General features: G+C 50.1%; 1 protein-coding gene across 1 annotated transcript in view; it reads left to right on the top strand.

Moving 5' to 3' along the window:
- The window catches only part of CHAT (choline O-acetyltransferase), a 52,948-nt gene that overhangs the window by 23,306 nt on the left and 6,694 nt on the right, over positions 1-22,948 (top strand). The window contains exons 7-12 of the mRNA XM_063087159.1: positions 11,563-11,732; positions 14,014-14,114; positions 14,985-15,113; positions 17,539-17,661; positions 20,707-20,848; positions 20,985-21,047. Of these exons, the coding sequence (XP_062943229.1) occupies positions 11,563-11,732; positions 14,014-14,114; positions 14,985-15,113; positions 17,539-17,661; positions 20,707-20,848; positions 20,985-21,047 (728 nt within the window). The remainder of the gene's footprint in view (positions 1-11,562; positions 11,733-14,013; positions 14,115-14,984; positions 15,114-17,538; positions 17,662-20,706; positions 20,849-20,984; positions 21,048-22,948) is intronic.

Genomic DNA, 22,948 nt, shown 5'->3' with positions numbered 1-22,948 from the left:
ATGGGGATTGCATTGAATTTGTATATCGCTTTGGGTAGTATGGACATTTTCACTATGTTGATTCTTCCAATCCAAGAGCATGGAATATCTTTCCATCTTCTTGTATCCTCTCTAATTTCTCTCAGCAGTGGTTTGTAGTTCTCATTATAGAGATTTTTCACCTCCTTGGTTAACTCAATTCCTAAGTATTTTATTTTTTTGGTGGCTATTGTAAATGGGCAGGCTTTCTTGATTTCTCCTTCTGCATGTTCACTATTGGAGAAAAGAAATGCTACTGATTTTTGTGTGTTGATTTTGTATCCTGCTACTGTGCTGAAATCATTTATCAATTCCAACAGTTTTTTTGTAGAGGTTTTAGGGTGTTCGATATATAGGATCATGTCATCTGCAAACAGGGACAGTTTGACTTCATCTTTTCCAATCTGGATGCCCTTTATTTCCTTCTCTTCTCTGATTGCTCTGGCTAGTACTTCCAACACTATGTTGAATAGGAGTGGTGAGAGTGGGCATCCTTGTCTAGTGCCTGTTCTTAAAGGAAAAGCTTTCAGCTTTTCCCCATTCAGGATGATATTGGCAGTGGGTTTGTCATATATGGCTTTAATTATGTTGAGATACTTTCCCTCTATACCTAACTTATAGAGGGTCTTTGTCATGAATGAGTGCTGAACTTTATCAAATGCTTTTTCAGCATCTATAGAGATGATCATATGGTCCTGGTGTTTGAGTTTATTAATATGGTGTATCACATTTATTGATTTGCGTATGTTGAACCAACCTTGCATCCCTGGGATGAATCCCACTTGATCATGATGAATAATTTTTCGTATGTGTTGCTGTATTCTGTTTGCTAGTATTTTAGTGAGGATTTTTGCATCTATATTCATCAAGGATATCGGCCTGTAGTTTTCTTTTTTGGTTATATCTTTACCTGGTTTTGGTATCAGGATGATGTTTGCTTCATAGAATGAGTTTGGGAGATTTGCGTCCGTTTCAATCTTTTGGAATAGTTTGTAAAGAATCGGTGTCAATTCCTCTTTGAATGTTTGGTAAAATTCTGCTGTGAATCCATCTGGTCCTGGGCTTTTCTTTGTTGGGAGCCTTCTGATAACAGCTTCAATCTCCTTTATTGTTATTGGTCTGTTCAAATTTTCTACGTCTTCACGGTTCAGTTTTGGGAGCTTGTGTGTGTCCAGAAATTTATCCATTTCCTCCAGATTTTCAAATTTGTTGGCGTATAGTTGTTTATAGTAGTCTCGAATGATTCCTTGTATTTCAGATGAATCAGTTGTAATATCGCCTTTTTCATTTCTAATTTTTGTTATTTGAGTCTTCTCTCTTCTTTTTTTTGTTAGCCATGCTAATGGTTTGTCAATTTTATTTATCTTTTCAAAAAACCAACTTTTTGATTCGTTGATCTTTTGAATTGTTTTTTGGTTTTCAATTTCATTCAGTTCTGCTCTGATCTTAATGATTTCTTTCCGTCTGCTAACTTTAGGATTGGATTGTTCTTGTTTTTCTAGTTCTTTAAGGTGAAGTGTTAGGTTGTTCACTTGCCATCTTTCCATTCTTCTGAAGTGAGCATTTAATGCAATAAATTTTCCCCTCAATACTGCTTTTGCAGTATCCCACAGGTTTTGGTATGATGTATCATTGTTTTCATTAGTTTCAATAAACTTTTTGATTTCCTGCTTGATTTCTTCTTGGACCCATATGTCATTAAGTAGAATGCTGTTTAATTTCCATGTGTTTGCATAGTTTCCAGAGTTTTGTTTGTTATTAATTTCTAGTTTTAATCCATTGTGGTCTGAGAAGATACATGGGATAATTCCAATTTTTTTGAATTTATTGAGACTTGATTTGTGACCTAATATGTGATCTATCCTGGAGAATGATCCATGTGCTGATGAGAAGAATGAATATTCTGAGGTTGTTGGGTGGAATGTTCTGTAGATATCTGCCAATTCCAATTGGTCTAGAGTCTTGTTTAGATCTTGTGTTTCTCTACTGATTCTTTGCCTAGATGATCTGTCTAATATTGACAGTGGAGTGTTCAGGTCCCCTGCTATTATGGTATTAGTGTCTATTTCCTTCTTTAGGTCTAATAGAGTTTGTTTTATAAATCTGGCTGCTCCAACATTGGGTGCGTACATATTTATGATTGTTATGTCTTCTTGATGGATCAGTCCTTTTATCATTAAGTAGTGTCCCTCATTGTCTCTTTTTATGGTTTTTAGTTTAAAGTCTATTTTGTCAGATATAAGAATAGCCACTCCTGCTCGTTTGTCTTTTCTGTTTGCATGGTAAATCTTTTTCCATCCTTTCACTCTTAGTCTATGTGAATCTTTATGGGTGAGGTGGGTCTCTTGTAGGCAGCATATAGTTGGGTCCTGCTTTTTGATCCAGTCAGCCAGTCTGTGTCTTTTAATTGGGGAATTTAAGCCTTTAACATTAAGAGTTGTTATTGAAAGGTGTTGATTTATTCCTAGCATTTTATTGGTTGTTTGGTTGTCTTAGGTGTCTTTTGTTCCTTGCTTTCTGATTTACTGTTTGGTTTCTTTGTTTGTTGGTTCCTTAGGTTGTAGATAGTGTTTTTGTTAGCTTGTTTTCTCTTCATGAATGCCATTTTTATTGTACTAGCGGGTTTAGATTTTTCTTAGGTTTTTATGGCAGTGGTAGTTATTTTTCGGGAACCAAACCCAGTACTCCCTTGAGGATTTCTTGTAAGGGTGGTCTTGTGGTAGTGAACTCCCGCAGTTTTTGTTTGTCTGAGAAATATACTATTTGCCCCTCATTTCGGAAGGATAGCCTTGCAGGGTAGAGTATTCTTGGCTGGCAATCTTTGTCTTTTAGTATTTTGAAAATATCATCCCATTCCTTTCTAGCTTTTAGGGTTTGTGATGAGAAGTCTGATGTTAACCTGATTGGGGCTCCCTTATAGGTGATTTGGCGCTTCTCTCTTGCAGCTTTTAAGATTCTCTCTTTGTCTCTGAGTTTTGCCAATTTGACTATGACATGTCTTGGAGAAGGCCTTTTTGGGTTGAATACGTTTGGAGATCGTTGAGCTTCCTGGATCTGAAGATTTGTGATTTTTCCTATACCTGGGAAGTTTTCTGCCACTATTTTGTTGAATATGTTTTCAATGGAATCTCCATTTTCCTCCCCTTCTGGAATACCCATGACTCGGATATTTGAGCGCTTGAGGTTGTCTGATATCTCTCTCAGATTTTCTTCCATGTCCTTGATTCTTTTTTCTTTCTTTTTGTCTGCTTGTGTTATTTCAAACAGCCCATCTTCAAGTTCAGAGGTTCTCTCTTCAACTTCGACAAGCCTGCTGGTTAAACTCTCCGTTGTGTTTTTTATTTCGCTGAATAATTTCTTCAGTTCAGCAAGTTCTGCTACATTTTTTTTCAGGACATTGATTTCCTTGTATATTTCCTCTTTCAGATCCTGTATACTTTTCCTCATTTCATCATGATGTCTAGCTGAGTTTTCTTGTATCTCATTCAGTTTCCTTAGAATTATCACTCGAAATTCCTTGTCAGTTATTTCAAGGGCTTCTTGTTCTATAGGATCTAGAGTATGAGATTTATTAACTTTTGGTGGTGTACTTTCTTGATTTTTTGTATTTCTGGTGTCTTTCTTTTGGTGTTTATTCATTGTGGCAGGGGGTTTCACAGTCCACCGGTTTGAGACTAATGACTAACTAGGATGTTGCTGTGGTTGCTAATTTGGTATGGCTCCCGCCGTGACTGCTCAGTTGGCCTCTAGTGTCTTGTGTGTGTGGTTGCCTCGGGTCTTGGGCTTCTCCGGGGATCCACCTTTCTGGTCAGCTTGTACTCTGCTGGGCTGGTGGATCACGTACCACAGGGTGTGTGATCTCTGTTGAGCTTTCACTTTCTGTACAGGACTTCTCCCCGTTCCGTGTGCTCTGGCCCAGGCTGTTAGATCGTGCAGTGGCGACCCCACCGGGTGTGTGGTTTCTGTCGAGTCTCCCCCCTCTGTGCACACTGTGCTGGGCTGGGGCGTGTCTTCTGCACCCCTCGTCTATCAGCTGGGCCTTCAAGACCCTGCTCAGCACCGCCTCGCCCAGGAAGTCTACCAGGTTTCTGCTAGGCACAGACGACCGGTCTCTCTGGGTGCCTTTGTAGCACTGTGTAGATCTTTCTCGGGTCTTGTTCACCTTTGTATCCCCCCGGTATAAACCGAGTCTAGTGCCTGCCTGCAGCCTGCTCTCCGGCAGGTTCAAGCGGACCTGGGAACTCTCCTACCACACTATTCCCAACCAGAAATTCGTTAGGCTTTTTTCCAAACTGGTGGTCGCAGAGATGTTATCTGCCTCCCAGTAACAGGAAGTTTACCGGGGCCGGAGTCCAGGGTGTGGTGGAGTGACAGTCGGCCCGCCCGTACTTTCTAGCCCTCCCAACACTGGTCGGGACGCCCCACACCCCCAGCCCCGCCAGAGAACCGCGGAGGGAGTGGGAGAGGAGGCCGGCCCGCAGGGTCCAGAAAGCCCCGCGCCAGGCCAAGCAAATGGGCTCAGTGATGGCCGAGCAGGGCGGAGCTGCCCGCACCTGGGAAAATGGAGGCAGCACCGGGGCAGTGAGTGGCCTGGTGGTGCAGGCGGGAGCCGGGTGGGCAGGGATCACTCACAGAGCTGTGCCAGGGATCACTCACAGTGCTGTGCCAGGTCGGGCGCTCGCTCTGTCTCTGGTTTGTTGCCTTCCGTGTTCTCGGCGCTGCCGCCTCGGGCTGTTCAGTCGCGGCGCCGCTCGGGCGCTCCCAGGAATCTTCTTTAATGCCGGCCTGAAACCTCGAATCCTGAATAGGGCAGCTGGCCGCCTTCAGTGCGGCCCCAGCCTCCGGGATCCTGGCTGCATCCACAGCAGCCCTGGCGCCGTGTTCCCTGTTTCAAGACTCGCTTTTGCAGCTAAGAATCAGTTCTTTTCCTGCTCCACACTTCAAAGCTGTTGCCTGTAAATGAGGCAGCCTCTCCTGCCGGGGGCAAAGTGGCGTTGAGCCCCCACGACCGGCCAGCAGCAGCAGTCCTCCCTTAAGAGATGGCCAGAGGAAGGTCCACAAGTTTCCCGGCTGCCTGAGGCCCAGTGGCCACCTTTTCCACCTCAGCTACTCCGCGCCAGCCGCCGCAGCCGCCGCCATCTTGAAAACCCCTGTTTCTTAATTCTTGTTTTGTTTTTCTTGCCTTCCTGTGGGTTATATGATCATTTTTTAGAATTATATTTTGGTTTATTTGTAGTAGTTTTAGTGTTATCTGTTTTAATAGCTTTTTCTAGCAGTTTCTGTATGTATGGCCTTATATATAAGTGACTTATCATAGTCTCTTGGTGTTGAAATTTTTACCAGTTCTAGTGAAGTGTAGAAAACTTACCACCCTTCACATCCCTTTACTCTCCCCTGTTTATAATATAATTGTCTTAAATATTTCCTCTTTATACATTTAGAACCACACTAGGCAGTGTTACAATTTTTGCTTCAATGCTAAACAGAATTTAGAAAACTCAAAAGGAGAAAGAAAATGAATTTATTTACTCAGGTATTTACTCTTTCTGTTATTCTTTCTTCTTTCTTGAGGTTCCAGCATTCCTCTTTTTTTTATTATTTCTTTTCTTTTTAGGAAACTTCCTTTAGCCATTCTTTTAGGGAAGGTCTACTTGGGATAAATTCTGTTAGTTTTTCTTCACGTGAGAATGTTTTGACTTCCCCTTTTATTTCTGAATAATGTTTTTTCCTAGATATAGAATTCTGGGTTGATAAGTCTTTTCTTTCAGCCCTTGAAAATTTTGTGCTACTTCTTTCTGGCCTCCATGGTTGCTGATAGGAAATCTGTTGTCATTCTAATTGCTTTTTTCCTATAGACAAAGTGTAATTTCTCTCTCCCTGCTTCCCAGATTTCTTTCTTTAGCTTTAGTTTTCAAAAAGTATGACTATGATATATGTCTTGGTGTCAATTTCTGTGTATTTATTCTGTTTTGGTTAACTCAGCTTCTTAAATCTTTAGGCTTCTGTCTTTTGCCAAATTTGGTTACAGCGAGGTGGCAATGGAAGTCCCAGCTCTCACCTGAGACCATGCCTTCCCAATACACCCGGAGGTTGAGATGCCTCATTGCAGACTAGTGATGGTAGAAGTCTAGGCTCCACACTTGGCCTTTGTTGGCAGCAGTGGTAGGCAGTGGGGGAGATTTGAGGGTGTGGGAGGGTGGGTGACAATTTTTCCTGTGGTATTTGGCTAAAGAAGAACAGTTATTATCTAAAAGTTTTATGTCTTACTAATCTGCCCCTTTCCTGGTCCTTTGGATATAGAGAGCAGGGTTTTGTTGGGACTTCTTTTGAGTTTTTATGTTGCTGGCTTCCTTTGCTCCAAGTCTGGGGTATTTTTGGTAAACAAAACAAAGACAAAAATTCCAGTTTATTAGTTTTCTAGGGCTGCCATAACACAGACTGGATGCCTTAAACGACAGAAATTTATTTCTCACAGTTCTGGAGTCTGAAAGTCCAAGATCAAGGTATTGGTAGGGTTGGTTTCTCTTGAGTCTTCTCTCCTTGGCTTGCAGGTGGCCACCTTCTTTCTGTGTCCTCGCATGGCCTCATCTCTGTGTGCACACCCTTGCACTTCTTATAAAGACATCAGTTCTATTGGATTAGAGCCCCACTCTTATGACCTCATTTAACCTTATTTACCCCTCAGTGGTCCTATCTCCAAACACAGTCACATTGGTGGTTAAGACTTCTGTGCGTGAATTTGCAGGAGACACAATTCAGTCCACAACACCCAGGGAACCTACCACCATGTCGTTCCTTGGGTCCTGAGTTCCCTAACTGGTCTGCCTTCCTCCTTCCATCTTTCAGAGTCTTCTTACATTTGTTTTAAATATAATGTACAGGGTTTTCAGTGGGGGGGAATAAGGAAAAGTCCACTTCCAGAAGACCCTCCTTCTTGAGCTGTTTAAAGGAGTCTTTTGTGACTCAAGGCACAGCAGTTTTAATTTGTAAGAGCCAGATTTCACTGGGCCGGAAGTGTTTTTGTTGGAATTCTCTCTGGGGACTGGGAACATAAAGATAACACCATAAGCTACAGAACAGGGAAGAATATGAGATATGTGATGACAGATTTACCTCCCCAATGGAGATGCAATCCCTTCATCTGGGGAGGAAGGATGCTCAGATGGGACTGGCAAAGGTTTAGAAGCTCTAAGCCTCTGATGAGGAACCCAGTGCTCCATCTCCCTGGAGTATGTGAGGGAGGACCAGTAGGACAATAGAAACCTGACTTGTGCCCAATTCTCAGGGAATAGATAGAGAAGACAAGTGTCCCAGAGAGGGCTGGGTACATCTGCGTGTGCCCATGCACAGGTGTATGCATTGGAGAGCAGCACTTCAGAGTTCTGCAGCCCTCTGAAGACAGAGGGGCTGAGTGTTCCTTTTATCTTTGCTCACCTGAGTCCCAGTCTGTAAGCTTTCAACCTCTAACTGTAGTCTCAGGGCTTCCCAAGGACTCGTGGCCCCTGGAATTTCACACCGCTGAAGCTGTCAACTCGCGGAGTGTGGGTGTCAAAGCAAGCTCCTCCTGTTACTCAGCTCTCACTATTAAGCAGGGGCTCCCTGAGGAAGATGGATTTACCACATTAAACAAGCCTCGGTGTGCTCAATGAGGACACCACAAGACAAACGGCCCCTGCCAGTGCCTCCAGCCCACCACCCTGTGTTTCCATTACATTTGGGCCAGAGTCATAGTGGATGAGTTTGGGTATAGTTCATTTTCTGCCTTACACGATAAACTTGTCAGCATTTGACCGATCAGCTTCTTGCATGCAGGGAGTTCATTTGCAAGGCCACCTGCTTCTCAGCTCTGCAGTCCTGCTCCCATTTCACTCTGTCTAATGAGCCAGGACCTGGTTCCTGTTGTGTGGAGCTGAGCTCCTGGGCCCAGCACAGCCTGCACATGGTGGAGACGCCTCTGCCCCTCCTCAGGGATCCCTCTTTCCTGCCTGGAAGTGGCCGGGGCACTGATGCCCAGGGAGCTGTCCTTACTCACTGCCAGCCTTGCATTGCCCAGCTGGGAAGGGGTGTTGCTGGATGAAGTCCGCACCCCTGGGCTGGCATTCACAGCCTTTGATGATGAGCCTGGGCCTGGGGGCTGGATGCCTCAGATCAAACCTGGCTCCTCCACTTCCTGGATACTGTTATCATCCCCCATGTCCAAGTGAGGCCTTGTAAATGGCCTAAGGGCAAGATGTTTAGTTTCTCTGCTCCCACCTGCGACTGAGGCATGACAATGATGCTCATCTCATACTCATCAATGTGCGTGCTTAGATTGATGTCTGGTACATAGTAGGTGCTCAGCAAAGGTCGACTAATAGCGTCACATCATTGTGTTCTTCTAGCCTCACCTGCACCCTGCGTGCCTTCAGCCATGAGCTCCACCTACAAGCCTGAGTGTCGCCTCCCCAGCCCTCCAAGCCTCTTCCTGCACCATTATCTCCCTCCTCTCATTCCTCTCCCATCTTTCTGCTGATCTGAGTCCAATCCAAGCCTGACTATGGCCTCCCCACATTATGAAGGCATTGGCTAGCCCGGGAGCCCAATGGGACCCCCAGCACAGCATGGCCATCTGCAGGGATGCCTAATGGAGGACAGAGAGACAGGGCTCAGAGCCTCACAGAGGGAGGAACCCTACGCTGTCCCCAGCTTCACCCCACCCTTACTCCCCAGCCATCCCATGAGGCTCAATGCCCCCAAGGTAGTGGCTTCCTGCCCTCAAAAGGGCCATGGGCCTTTCCCGTCAACCAGCTGTGCTCCTCCAGTCCCCCTCTCTGAGCTGGGTGCACAGATCCCAGACCCACCTGGGCCAGGCTGAGGGCAGCACACTCAAGTCCATTACCAACCGCAAATACTTTCCTGTGCCCAGCTCATGCTGGGGACCCAGGACCCGCCATCAGCAAGCTCACAGACATCAGGGGAGGGGACCAGATCAGGGCTCTGGGGACAGCAAGCACTGGAGTAGCAGTGACTGCTAGAAGTGTAGGGGTCTGGGGGCAACAGCAGGATCAAGTGCTGTGCAGTGTTGGTGCTGGGTGTAGAGAGGGGCAGGTCCAACCCTGGGCTCAGGCGCTGTGTGAGGCCAGCCTGGAGGACAGAGTGGAGATCCAGGTCTGGACTGAGCAGGTGTTGCAGGTGTCAGGAGTCCTCCAGAATATGGCTGGCACTGCTGGAGGATTAGGGAGCTCAGGGAGGGTTTTATCAGCAGGCCTTCGATAGGCAAAGTAGGAGAAGGGCTGTGCAGGGACAGCCTGCCGATGATGAGGATATAGAGCACGCACAGGTACTGAGGGATGGCAGGAGGCTGGCTGTGAGGTCTATGCATGGATGCAGGGAAGGGGAGGTGACCCCCGGGGCAGCAGGGGTAAGCCACAAAGTCAGGGTGCCGTGTTTAGAAGTTTGGATTCTCACTCAAGAGCAGTGGGAGTGTCTCAGGTTGAAGAGGGTGACAGAGGGACTGCACCACACTCAAGGAGCTTAAGGGGAGGGGAGTTTCCCTAAGGCCTTGACTGGCTCTCATTTGCCTTTAGACCCTCCGGGCATGGTCCAAAGCCTTGATGCTGAGCAGATTGAGGTAAGAAAGCCCAAGAGGCCATACAGAAGGTGACGACGAATCCTGACCACATAGGGATGAAAAGGGGTCCTGAAAGTACAGGGCTTCCCAATGCCTCAGCCTGGACAGGAAGAAGGAACAGATGTCCAAGGATGGGCTGCCTCCCAGAGTGGAGGGTCTGCTGTGGGACACACCCCCTGACCCCAGGACCTGCAAAGGGTCAAAGGAAGGGGATGGATGGGGACTGGAGACTCATTTCAGGCAAGGACAGCTGTGGACACCTGGAGAAGTCACCTAGGCAGAGCAGAGACCAGCACAGTTGGCCTTAGCATCCATGTACCCTGCAGGCATTGAGGAGTCTCCTGGAAGTGTCTTGGGGATTGACTGGCCATGCTCGGAGGGGAGCTCTCCACCTTCCTGAGGAAGGCAGAATGGGGGCAAGAGCTCAGCTGTCACACTTGTGGCTCAGGCAGCAGGACGCAGGAAGGCAGGAAGGACAAAGAGCAAATGCAAGTTGCCCTGAAGGAGCTTCCCTGGAAGCTGTCACACAGTGTTTCTAGATCACGGTGGCAGTATTCAGATACCTGGTCACCCTAGCTGTCAGGAAGGCTGGGTAATGTAGCTATAGGTGTTCGTCCACATGCCAAGCTAAAAATCTTACACTATGAGCAAGGGGGAAAAGGGTCCTGTGGCAAGCAACCAGCAGTCTCTGCCCCATGGTACCCCTTTCCCTCCAAGTACCGTGCACCCTGTTTTCCCATACACAGACCCCAGGGCTGGAGCCAACCCTGCACCTCACCTTGTCACAGCGTCCAGCCCAGAGGTCGGGATCCCTGGGCTATGTGCATCCCTCACTATTGTGTCTTGATGTGATTCCTTGAAATTTTAAACTGGCGTGTTGACCTTTGGTTTTGGTGAATTTACACCAAAAGACAGGTTTTTACCCCACACCCAGTATCAGGTAGTGGAAAAAAAACACTGTCACCACAGTAGAGACTCCTGTTTGGAGACACACAGCAGCAGCAGCAGCAGTAGCAGCCACTGCCATGGTCAGGTCCTGCTGGGCTGGCTTAGCAAACTTCCCCGTGCTGGGCGGAGGGAGCTCAGGGTGGCCCATCTGGCTGGCCAGGTTCTCCTCTCCAGGAGGAACCTGATGCCCAGTGTTCCCCATGGAAAAGGGCAGGCCCTGTGCCTGGCCCCTTCTCCTGAAGAGACATCCTAGTCTGTCTTCCTCCAGTGCCCCTGGGGGATTCCCTTCTGAAGCCTCCGTGCTGTAGGGAGGAGCCTGGGAATTGTTAGGGGCTTTACATGAGAATGACCTGCAGACTGACTCTTGCACAATTCAGTGACTTTAGTCTGTTTGTCCTGATGGGTTCCACATGCTGGAAACAGCCCCGACAAGCTCATCCAGACGGCGTCGGGGGCAGCCCAGCCCTTCAGCCTGCACAGCAGTGCTGATCCAGCAGCCTGGGGTAGGGGCAAGCAACACCCTTCCTTCAGATTTTCAGGAGAAACTGTCTAATTGTAAACTCTCAACAACTAACAAATGTTTGAGAATCGTAGTTCAGGACAAACACACATGCCTACGCACAGATGTGGGTCAGGGGTGCTGGAGTGAAGGGTGCTGTTGATGGGGGGATTGGAGCCCCTCCCCTGATGTTTACTGGCCTGAGGATCTAAGTGTCCCCCCTCACCCTGGCAGACCAGTGGCCACATAGCTGGGGGCAGAGCTGTTGCAAAGACCCTGAGGGTGAGCAGGGCCACTGGACAGGACAGAGGGTCAGGACAGTCTGGCTGACTTCTCTGCCCACTCATGGTGGGGCAGGGTTGAGGGGTCAGATCTGGGTTGTGTGTGTTCCCAGAAGTCAGGGATGCCCTCAGTGTAGGGGGCTCTGCAGAGGAGAGCCAGGCCTGGGGCAGGACAGGTGCTAAGACCACGCTTGCCCACCCTGCAGACTCCACCAACCGGGACTCACTGGACATGATTGAGCGCTGCATCTGCCTGGTGTGCCTGGACGCCCCAGGCGGCGGGGAGCTCAGTGACACCAACAGGGCGCTCCAGCTTCTCCACGGCGGAGGCTGCAGCAGGAATGGGGCAAACCGCTGGTATGACAAGTCTCTACAGGTAAGCCCCTCACCGCCCCAAGCAGGTGAGTGAGAAAGTGAGTGGGCACAGTCCAGCACCTGGAGCCAGCTCGTGCTCACGTCTGGCAAGCTCTGCCGCCCACGATGCTGGGTCTGATGGGGTCGGGGGAGCTGAAGGGGCCCAAGATGTGCTACTGGTGTCAGCCTCTGGACTGGTCAGAACTCTTCCCAGGAGCAAGTGGCTAAACTCCCTAACCTTCCCGCAGCCTGTGCCAGGCATGCCAGGGGGGCCTCAGGGTCAGACCTGGCCCCATTCCTCACCTCCCACCATGCGTTGCAAGGTGGGGGCAGGCCAGGGACAGGAGAACGCAGCCGCCGCCGCTGAACGAGCCTTAACACATTCAGCAAGCATCACCTCCGATGCCCAGAGACATCTGCTTTTGATTGTCCACCACCCCATCCTAGTCATTTCGACACACCTCCCTCAGTCCCTGAGAAGTAAGACAGCCCAGCAACTCCACAGAAGAAAAGTCCTAAAATGAAATAAAATAATTCATATTTTTTCAATCACATGACATCAGCCTACAAATAAGACGTTTCCTTTGGCCTTGAGAAAAATACCCGTGCAGACAGGAAGAAGTCAAAGTCAGGCCATTTATTCCTGTTTCTCTGTCCCCTTTCCCTCTGTAGGGCAGTCCAGTCCAACCCAATGCCAATGCTGAATCTAATCTTGTTTATTTTGTAAAGCCACCACACTTGCACAATGGGCATGTAAAACAGCAGGCAAACCATCTCTCCCCTCCGAGTTAGCACAGCTCACACCGATGAGCACTTCTAGGCAATATCTCATTTTTCTCTGTCCCTACATTCTGCAGGTAATCCTTTTATTGGTTTGCATATTGATTCTGTTATTTCAGATGAGTTCTCTCGCTGCTGTGCCAGCTGTTTTAGCCTCCGCAGTGATGCTAATGGCTTGTAATCTTTCATGGAGCAGCTGTGGGAATGAAATGACATAATGGATGCACAGGACCTGGAACATAGTAAGCCTTGGTAGCAGTTTTTAAAAGACACCATTTTCCTCCCTTTTAATGACAGCGATAGGAAAGCACTCAGGCCTCCCATGGGTGAGTCTGTGCTGACCTCCAGGCTCCTTTCGTTGGCAGGGCACGTTGTTAGGTGAGCTGGAGAAGCCAGACAGGGTCCACGGACCTGAGTCCCAGAGGACTGAGAGCTGGGCTCCAGACAGAAAGTCAGGGGCCACTGTGGGAGAGAGAAGAGTGTGCAAGGGATGAGTTTAGAGGTCAACTCTGTGGACGTTTGTCCATTTGATTGTTTATGGGTGGAGGACTAGCTTCTCTTGAGTATTCAGGGTTACACTTTAACAGTCAAATCTTGACCCTCTCATCATATTCTCCCAGTACCTTTGTGTACTGCCTATGTTCCCTTCCAAGTCAGCCAAATCTAGTCTTTGTAAAGTCATAAAAAATGAGTCATAAGTAAACTCTACAGCTCCTGTGGATCTCTCCAATGCCTCCTTCCTAGTTCTCACCTCAGGCCTGTGAGCTGGGCCTTACTGGACCCATGTTAAATGAGAGTAAACTGAAGTCCAGGCAGTTGAAGGCTCTTGTCTAAGCTCTCCCAGCTGCCCAGTGCAACAGCAGAGCCAGGACCAGGGTCCCCGACTCGAAGCCCAGGCGGCAATCAACGGAGCTTCCTCCATCCACCTTCCCTTCACTCCCAGCAAGGGATATTTTACTTCTCATTTCTCCCTAGGAATCTGCTTATCATCCAGATCAGATCATTATCTTTCATTCACTCGTTCAACAAAGTTGTTGAACACTTACTATGGATGGACACTGATGTAGATCTTGGGCATAAAATCAACAGTGGCCAAAACAAAGGGTCCAGCAGAGAAATAGTCACACAAAGCATTGCCGATGACGTCTGTGATGGGCTCTGGGAAGAAGAAAGAAGGCTGAGAGAAGCTGGAGGAGCTTGCCCACGCCCCAGGACAGCATCCACAGACGCGCGAGCAGGAGCTCGTCAGGAGTCACTGGGCTGCTTCAGTCAGGGAACTTGGAGCTCCACCTTCACTGCCCAGAGCCTGGGGAAGAGGTTGCACAGTTGACAGCTGTCTTGAGACTCTCCTATCCTCAGGCCTCTGCAATCACGTGCAACATTCTCTTCGGGCAATAATGGGCTTTGGTGTCCTTGGGGGAGGAGTGCCCCTGAAAGGCTGGCGAGGCCTGGCTGGAGCCAAGGGGCCGGTTGGAAATGCTGACGCTCCCCGGGTCCTCTCACCCTCCTCTTCCCCATTGCAGTTTGTGGTGGGCCGAGACGGCACCTGCGGCGTGGTGTGTGAACATTCCCCGTTCGATGGCATCGTCCTAGTGCAGTGCACAGAGCACCTGCTCAGGCACATGTGAGTCTGGGGCAGGGCCCCTCTGGAGTGGCACGGGGCAGAGGTGGAGAGCTGGGTTCAGAAGAATGTGGGTGGCCGCCAGGGTGCTGTGCCAGTCTGGAAAGGGTCTTAGCAAAAGATGAATTTGAAAAGCAGCTTGAATGAGACGTCATGAGCTTTATAGGTCACAGAGAGAAGGAACAGACTGGGCAGCAGACTTAAGGCAGTCGGGGAGAAGCATGGCCAAGAGTTCTCAGGAACATCTGCTTTGATGGAGAAACCCAGATCGATACCTGCTGTTTGCCCTTAGTCAGGGCTGGGCTGACTGAGGACCCAACACAGAGGGACGTCTCTGAGCCACACCCCGTCCATCCACCAGGCTGGGTCCCTCCCTAGCTTCCAAGCTGGCTGGATTGAGGGTCCCTCTGTCCCTCAAACACATCATGTTCCTTCCTACATTCACAATTTTGCATCTCTTGCCTGCATCTAAGTTCCCAATCTCTTCCACCAAACTCTTTAGGATCCCTGAAATCCAAACCAGCTCTTGGTAGACAGACAACCCTTGTAGGCAGAACAACACAGCTTGTGCTTAAGTTTCTCTCCAGGTGTTATAAGTGTTAGTGGTGTAGTGTGGTCTCACAGGAAACAAATGAAAAGAAGCAATGGGCTCTAGAGTCTGGCAAAACTGGATGGAATCCTGGCTCTGCCGCTTACTAATTTTGGTGGCCTCTCTGAGCCTGTACATACCCATATGCACAATGCTTTTGGGGGCAGCTCGCAGCCCCGGAATGCCATGGTATGCTAAGACGATTGCAGAGGGCAAAGGAGCAGGACTGCCCCCCAACCCCCTAGCTCGCAGGGCCTCAGGAGGTCGCCCCTTTGTGCCTGCAGGATGACGGGCAGCAGGAGGCTGGTGCGCGCAGATTCGGTCAGCGAGCTCCCAGCCCCCAGGAGGCTGAGGTGGAAGTGCTCCCCCGAAATTCAAGGATGCTTGGCCTCCTCAGCAGAGAAACTTCAACGGTAAGGAGAAGCCAAAGTCTCCTTGAGGTGATCCTCCAGGGCCACTCTGTCCCCACCCCCACCCGCCACTCTACCTCCCCTTACACGGCCCCACCCCATCACACCCCTCATGGAAATGTAGTCAAATTAAAGGGAGTTATAACTCTCTGGGAAATAACCTTGCTGAAGTATCCATCATTTCCATAAAATGCAAAGGTGGAGCTATTTTTTTTTTCACAGGTTTCACCTGACTGAGCAGAGTCAAGGCTGGGAAATCATCCCCTGCTTTCAGGGGAGTAATGAACAACTGGTTTGAATAGATCATTTGAATCCAAGCTATTTAAATTTGCTTGAATTTACACTTCAACTTGACAAGGGGGCCTTTTTCCCCAAGGGGAGGGGGCGGTTCAGGCCCTAACAGGACCCAGACAGGAGGGCCTGGGACAGGTGTAGGCTCATCTGGGTGGGCTGAGCACTGGGGCAATAGCAAGGTGTGGTGGGAGCCAGCGGCTGGCACCTGGATCTGGACCATGGTTGTTTATTCTCTCATTCAGTAAGTGAGCGTGCGTGCGTTCAGTCGTTCAGTCACTCATCAAACGTGGCTGTAGTAAGGCTCTGAGAACATAGAAGTCATTGTGCCATGGGCCTACCCTCCACACGTTAGTGGAGGAAGCAGACCTAAAAACCAAAACACGTGATACAATAAGTGCCCACACCAGAGAGAGGCCTGCAGACCCAAGCGCACGGAGAGACGGGAGCTGAACCCTGCCAGGATGGTGAGGGAGGGCTTTGGAGAGATGGGCCTTGAAGGATGGACAGGAGTTCGTGGTGCAAGCAGATGGGAGCAGGCAGAAAGGCAGCTCGTCCAAGAGCTTGTCCAAGTTCATAAGGACCCAGGTGTGGAGACCAGCAAGCTAGAGAATGGCCAGAGTTGAAGCACAAAAGGGAAGTTGGGGCCGCACTGAGAAGAGCTCCACTGTCCTTATGTTGGGGGCCCAGAACCTGCCCCCCTGCCCCCGGCGATGCGGCGACCGTGAGAATAGTGCCAGTGAGTGGGATGGTACATGTGCCGTCAGCCTGGGAGGCCGAAGGGGAGAGGACCCTCCCCTGAGAGCCGCTGTGCAGGGTGCCTGGCTTCGTGGGGCCTGGAGAGGCCTCAGGTCCTCTATAAAATGATGTTCCCATCTCACCTTCACAGGGTTGTTCAGGGGTCAGTCAGCTGCCAGGGGGAGTGGGTTGGTGGGCCAGCAAGTCCTGGGGGCAGGAAGGAGCCCACTCGCTCTCAGAGCCCCCAGCAGTCCCCGCGTGCTCTCGAGGCCCCCAGCTCCTCTTTCAAGCAGAGCCAGGAGAGGCCTGTGGGTGGGAAGCAGGACGATCCTTGGGGGTCCTGAGCGGCCCATGGAAGGGGGGTGAGGTCTGAGAGGACAGAGCTCAGGAAGAGGTTTCCAAGTGGCTGTGGTGACAGTGAGCTCAGTCTGCCCAAGGAGTCTGTCAACAGGAAGGACAGAGGGGTAGTTTCTGCAGGAACTGGGCCCTCTCCCAGTCCCCTGGGTCCCCAGCACCTGGCACGGCCCCCCAAAGATCTGAGCTCGTGGGAGGCAAGAGGAATAATTCAAGGAGAGGCGGGCCGGGGGCGCCACGGAAGGTGTGAGTGGGGAGCGGGCTGCCCACACAGGGCTCTGCCACACACGGCAGGTGGGCAGACAGCGTGGATGTGCCGGACGCTGCTCCAGTGGGCAGGAGGAGACGGGTCATACGGGGGGCGGCCAGTGCTCAAGAGTCTCAGTGTAGCCTCGGGGAATTTTCTGGTTACTTACTCTGGCAATGACAAAGGCCCAGTGTGTCATGGGAGGCTCAGCAGCAGCTTCTAGGTAAAATGGGTTTGCAGTCACTGGCAAAGCCCCAGACGAGCAACCCTTGTTGTGGTGACTGTGACAAGCAACCAGGCCCCAGGTCTTTCTCCCCCAAAGAACAGCAGGGACGAATCTTGGGAGGACATGCTGCTGGCCTCTCTCTGAGAAGCGGGCTCTGCCGGGATGGCCAGGATGCCAAAAGAGTCCACAGGGATGCTGGACACACCTTCTTCATGGGCTGATGAGTGGCCCCTCACAGGCTTGCTTCATGGCCATCGGTTACCGGGACTTTGGGGGCAATTTTCTCCTGCCCACACAAATGCTGCAGCTAGCGTGCCCCAGGGCAGGGCCACAGCCCTGCGTGGCTGAGCCCCTCTTCAGCTCAGAGCAGCCCTGGTCTGGTGTGCCTTCTGCCCCTTCCATAGGTCAAGGCATGTCTCTGACACCCCAGTGCATTCCTGGAGGGCAGGGTCTGTGTCTCCAACTTTTGGAGTGCTAGGACATGGACCAGGCTCGAGAAACGTGGGCAGACTCTGTGGTGCATGCATTCTATTTCACATGCAATAAAAGCATCTTTTCTTTTTCTTTGACAGGATAGTGAAGAATCTTGACTTCACAGTCTATAAGTTTGAAAACTATGGGAAAACATTCATTAAGAAGCAGAAATGCAGTCCTGATGCCTTCATCCAGGTGGCCCTCCAGCTGGCCTTCTACAGGTGAGCAAAGGCGAGTGAATCTGTGCCTAGGTGGGTTGATGACAGGGTGCTCTAGAGTTGGCAAGCATCCTGGAGGGAGGGACAGCTTTCTGTGGCCTAGAGAACTGGAGCATGGCCAAGGCAGGTGGCATGGAAGGAGGTGCCACATGAACTGGGATTGAAGTATAAATGCAACCCCAGAAAAGAGGAGGAAGGATGCCACAGTCAGGAAACCACCAGAGCAATGGTCCAGGGGCTCGGAGCTTACAGGGCCTGGAGCCCAGAGCTAAGGACAGCCCAGCAGGCAGTGAGGACCGTGAGGCTGAGGAAGCTGCCTTCATCCCCATTTCACCAGCCCACCTGAGCCCCTGCAGCCGTGTAATCTGTACCCTCCCCCACCTCGAGTCTTCCCAACCTTGGTAACCCCCAGTTGGTCAAGTCAAAGATTTTGTACCCATGCTGATTCACCCCTTTCTCTTGTCCCCCACCCCTCCATGTCCATTCTCCTCCAAATATCTCTCCCCCACCCTCCACTGCCACAGCCCCCAGCCCCTCCCAAGCCACCATCATCTGGAGCTCAGCCAACTGCAGCACTCTTTCCAGGGGTCTCTGTGTTTTCTCTTGACCCTGTCACCTTGTCTTCATGAAGTGTGAGCTGTAAAATATGCATATCAGCTGTATCACTTACCACGTGGAACCTCCCAGTGGCTTCCCACTGTGCTTAGAACCAAGGCCAGGCTCAGAAAGGCCCCCCACGAACTGGCCTCACCTGGGGCCCTCCCACAAGCACTCTCCTGCCTCCAGACCCTTGCCCTGGCTGTGCCCCTGCCCACCTACCCCGGTCACCACCGCTGTTCACATGCCAGCCCCCACCAGCCCAGGCATCTCCCCCAGTGGCCTTTCCTGGTCCCCTTATCTTAAGCAGCCACCTCAGGCTCTTTTGCCACCCCAGGCTCTTTTGCCACCATGTTCCCTATCATACCACCCTGTGCTTTTAATTTGAAGGCAATTGATATTCGTTTGAACCACCTTGTTGGTTGATTTGTTGACTTTGTTTTCTTGACTGTGCCTCCCAACCTTGACACTCTGGGTATCTCACATGCCTCTGAGTCTCCAGTGTCCATGCCACCCCGGGCACAGAGCAGGTGCCAGCGACTGAATTGCAGACATGAGGGTTAGCCAGGGATGGCATAGCCAGGTCTGTGATCTGGAAAAAAATCTCTGTAGTGGGAGCTGTGGTGGCTATGTGTTGGGGTAAGGGGAAGAGTAAGGAGGTCAGAATTGGAGGCCAGTGGGATGGCCTCTATAGGAGGCAAAAACCCCAAATGCACAATAGATCTTCCTGGAGACAGGGCCAGCTCCTGCAGGTCCCAGGGCTTCAGACGCAGTGGCTCATACACTATCTGGTGCAGACAGTAAAGCACTGTCCCTACGGCCTGCTTTCTGTCTGCAACACCCACAGGGGCATAAAGTGTCCCAGCAACAAAGCCGGAGCAAGGGATTCTCGCTAATGAGCAGGCAGCACCCTTGTGGACACAGCATCCCCCAGTCCCCCACAAGGCTGTAACTCCCGGGGAAGTCAGTACAGCCACTCTGAGTGCCTGTCCTGTCAGGAGTCCCTAGGGAAGGCCGACGTCACCCCTCATGAGGACTGGGCTGGCCACTGAGATGCACAGATGCAGAAACCTCACTAGCATCAAGATGAGGCAGGACCTACCTGGAGTTTGGAACTGCAGTCAATGCCATCTGGCACTCAGAGGTCACATGGATGAAATGGAGCATGAGGTCAGTGTCCTGCCAGAGTCTCAACTAGGGACACCACCAAGACCAGCTGCTCCGGACTCCCTGACTGAGAGCTCTTCCAAGCTTTAATTCAGCTACAAGGGGCCATGGAGCCTGCACAGAGCAATCCTCTTCCACCTTGCCATGGTCTGTGCTGTCGCCAGATGTGGCCAGAGGCTCTTGGGCCCATCAAATAGCCCAGATATGATTTGCTTCCCAGGAACAGCATTCTTCAGAGTCTAAGCTATAACAAAAACAGTTGTTTTAACCTGCTTCTAGATTCAGCAAACACCTGGAAGAGGTCTAAATTGGGGTTGGTCAGTGACCAGCCAGCAATGGAAAGCAAGACTGTGCTTGGCATGGCATTTGCCTCCAGGGACCACAGAGATACAGGAGAGGAGCTCCTGCCAGAGTGTTGGGGAGACACCACAGAAGTGTGCAGGAAGGTTACATCCTTGCTCACCAAGCAAGACGGGGCCATGCGCTATGCCAAATCAGACATAGCCTCTCCATCCAGAAGCCCACCCAGTGCTGGAAGGACATGCCCTGAGAGGGCCGAGACGCAGGGGCATGTCTTGCTGTGTGACTCTGAGTTGTCACTGCCCCTCTCTGAGCTTTGTGTCTTTCTCCTCCCCCACCCCCAACACCAAGGACTTGACTGACTGGTGAGAAAGGGAGCGTGTCGGGCAGGTGTGCAAGACTAGAGATGCTCACTGGTTTGCACGTGTAAGGAAAGAGGCTTACTTACCCCTGCAGACGTCAGGGAGAAGAGGGCAGCCGTGGCACCTGTTGGAAGCCTGGCTGCCACTGGAAGGGTGAGCCTGGGCAGCAGTTTATACTCACGACCACGAAGGCCCCTCTCTGCCTCAATCCAGAGATCATGCTTGAGTTGTTTTGAGTAAAACAGGATTCCCTCAAGGGTGTGAGTGATTAATTACACAATTTTTCCATTCTGTGCTATTAATCAAACACTCATTGGGTCTCACAGAAAATTCTAGGTTCCCCACCAGATTGGGAATTTTTTAGAAAGCTACTAGTCACTTCATTTTATGTCAGCACACTGTCCCCAGTGTACAAAAGCGTACGTGGTCGTTCATGTTAGACACTCCCCAGCGTTCATTTTTGGGAATTCTCCTCTAGAATTCTATTAACATTAAAATGAAATACTATGCCCAGTAAAGTCAGGACTGTAGAAATAAAGCCTACCGAGCCTATTTTTCTTACAGCAATTATTGTTTTCTGAGAATAAATTACCATTTGCCGTTCATCCTTTATCTCACACAGACTCCACCAGAGACTGGTGCCCACCTACGAGAGCGCATCTGTTCGCCGATTCCAGGAGGGACGGGTGGACAACATCAGATCAGCCACTCCAGAGGCCCTGACTTTTGTGAGAGCCATGACTGACCACAAGGCGGCCATGCCCGTGAGTCCTGCTCCATGCTAAGGAGCCCCCGGGGGCCATCAAGGCTGTGGGGTTCTGCCGCTCTGCTCCTTTGGTTGTGTTTGTCCCTGGGCAGCCTTCCAGAGTCCCACGCACTGCCTCCCTGGTCTGTTGACAGGCTTCCGAGAAGCTGCTGCTCCTGAAGGATGCCATCCGAGCCCAGACCGAGTACACCGTCAAGGTGAGTTACGTCCCACCACCTCATGACTACAGGCGTCTGAGCTGCATGCAGAGCCTGCAAACATTGGGGCCACAACACCCGACCCTAGGCAAGAGCTCAGCCACTGTCTGTCCATACCTGTCCTGCCACTGTTTCTTGGCAGCAGATAACTTGTTTTGATTTCACAGATGGGACTTGGGACTTTGGGGTTGGTGCTGGAACAAGTTAAGATTTGGGGACTGTGGGGGTGGAATGGATGTATTTGTATGTGAGAAGGACATGAGCTTTAGGGGGCCAGGGGTGGGATGATGCTGTGGTCTGAATATTTGTCCCCTCCAAAGCTCATGTGGAAGTTTGGGCCCCAACGTGGCAGTATTGAGAGGTGGGGCCTTTGGGAGGTGATTGGATTATAAGGGCCCTGCCCTCATGAATGGACTGATCCATTCATGGATTGTTGGGTTAATGGGTTAATGGAGGAGTGGGTTATCCCAGGAGCAGCTCTAGTGGCTTTATAAGGAGAGCAAGTGAGCACATCAGCACGCTGAGCCCCCCCTCACCGTGTGATTCCCCGCGTTGCCTCGGGACTCTGCAAAGAGTCGCCAGCAGAACAAGGCCCTCAGCAGATGCACCCCTTGACCTTGGTCTTCCCAGCCTACAGAACAGTAAGAAATAAATTTCTTTTCTTTGTAAATTACCCAGTTTCAGGTATTCTGTTATAAGTGACAGAAAATGGACTAATACAGCTGCCCATCTCCCAGAGCCTCCGTTTTCATATCTTTAGAACCTAGGTGACACACCATTCCTGCTTTTTACATGGATTTTACAAGAATGCAGTGAGTGGTATTTGAAATGACCATAATGGTAACAACAGCACCTAATATGTATAGCACTTTACAGTTTATACAAGAGGAGTCAAGTGCAGGAGTGGGGCTCGGGCCAGCCACAGCGGTGGCTTGCACGCCTTGCACAATCACAGGTGAGGCCATGCTTATCCCCAACAAGGGTTGGTTTTGCCTCCTGTTCTCTATTCATTTATTTATACCACCTATGAATAAAAGTCCTTGCTGAAAATTAATAGTGAAATTGAAATTGTAAGGGGAATGTTTCCCTAATTTGGGGAAATGATTTATTTTCTGGCACTGCAAAGCCATGATTCGCACACAAACAATACAGAAGAAGCAATGAGGTGGGCTGTTGATCAATGCCTCGACTGCAAATCATTCTAACACAGTTTTTGAAGGATCATATAATCTATAAAAACGAGTTAACCAAATTCCACTCTATATACTTGAAAGCACGTACTAACAATGCATTTCTGAGTTTTAGAACTAGACAAAGTAGACTTTCTGTAATTCAGTTACTAGGTCCCAAATTCAAATTCATCTGTTTGGGAAAAACAAAGCACCCTCTCATGTATTCAGTGGGAATTTTTTGTTTTCCTGCTTTATGCCAGGCAAGGCGCTGGGTCCTAGGAAACACAAACTGGAGTTCATAAGCCCTATTCTTAGGGGTTTACTGTGTGGTTGGAAGGTGAGGCCCTTCAATGTTAAATGCAATCCCATGTGAAAAGAGCCCTCGGGAAGTAAGAGGAAACATGGAGACGCAAACTTTTCCTTCTATCCGGGAAAGCCAGGAAGGCTCCCCAGGGGAAGTGGTGCTTGGCATGAGACTTGAAGGATGAAGAGACGCTTGTCAGGCAGACACAGAAGGGAAGGACGGCCCAAGGAGGGAATAAGAAAAAAAGCAAGTACCCAGCGTGTGCAGCTCACAGAGGACAGAGGAGCAGGAGAGCTCATGATGTTGGATTTCCTGATAGAAAACCCACTCTGGTGACTGGGTAGAAGGACTGGGTGGGTGGGGGGTGGTTGCCAGAGGCAGAGACACTAACTAGGAATCTACGTAAGATTAAGAGAGAGCTGGTG

This window comes from Cynocephalus volans, chromosome 2, assembly GCF_027409185.1.
Source record: "Cynocephalus volans isolate mCynVol1 chromosome 2, mCynVol1.pri, whole genome shotgun sequence".
NCBI lineage: Eukaryota > Metazoa > Chordata > Mammalia > Dermoptera > Cynocephalidae > Cynocephalus > Cynocephalus volans.
Note: the sequence above shows the minus strand (reverse complement) of the source record. Positions and strands in the feature narration are given on the sequence as shown.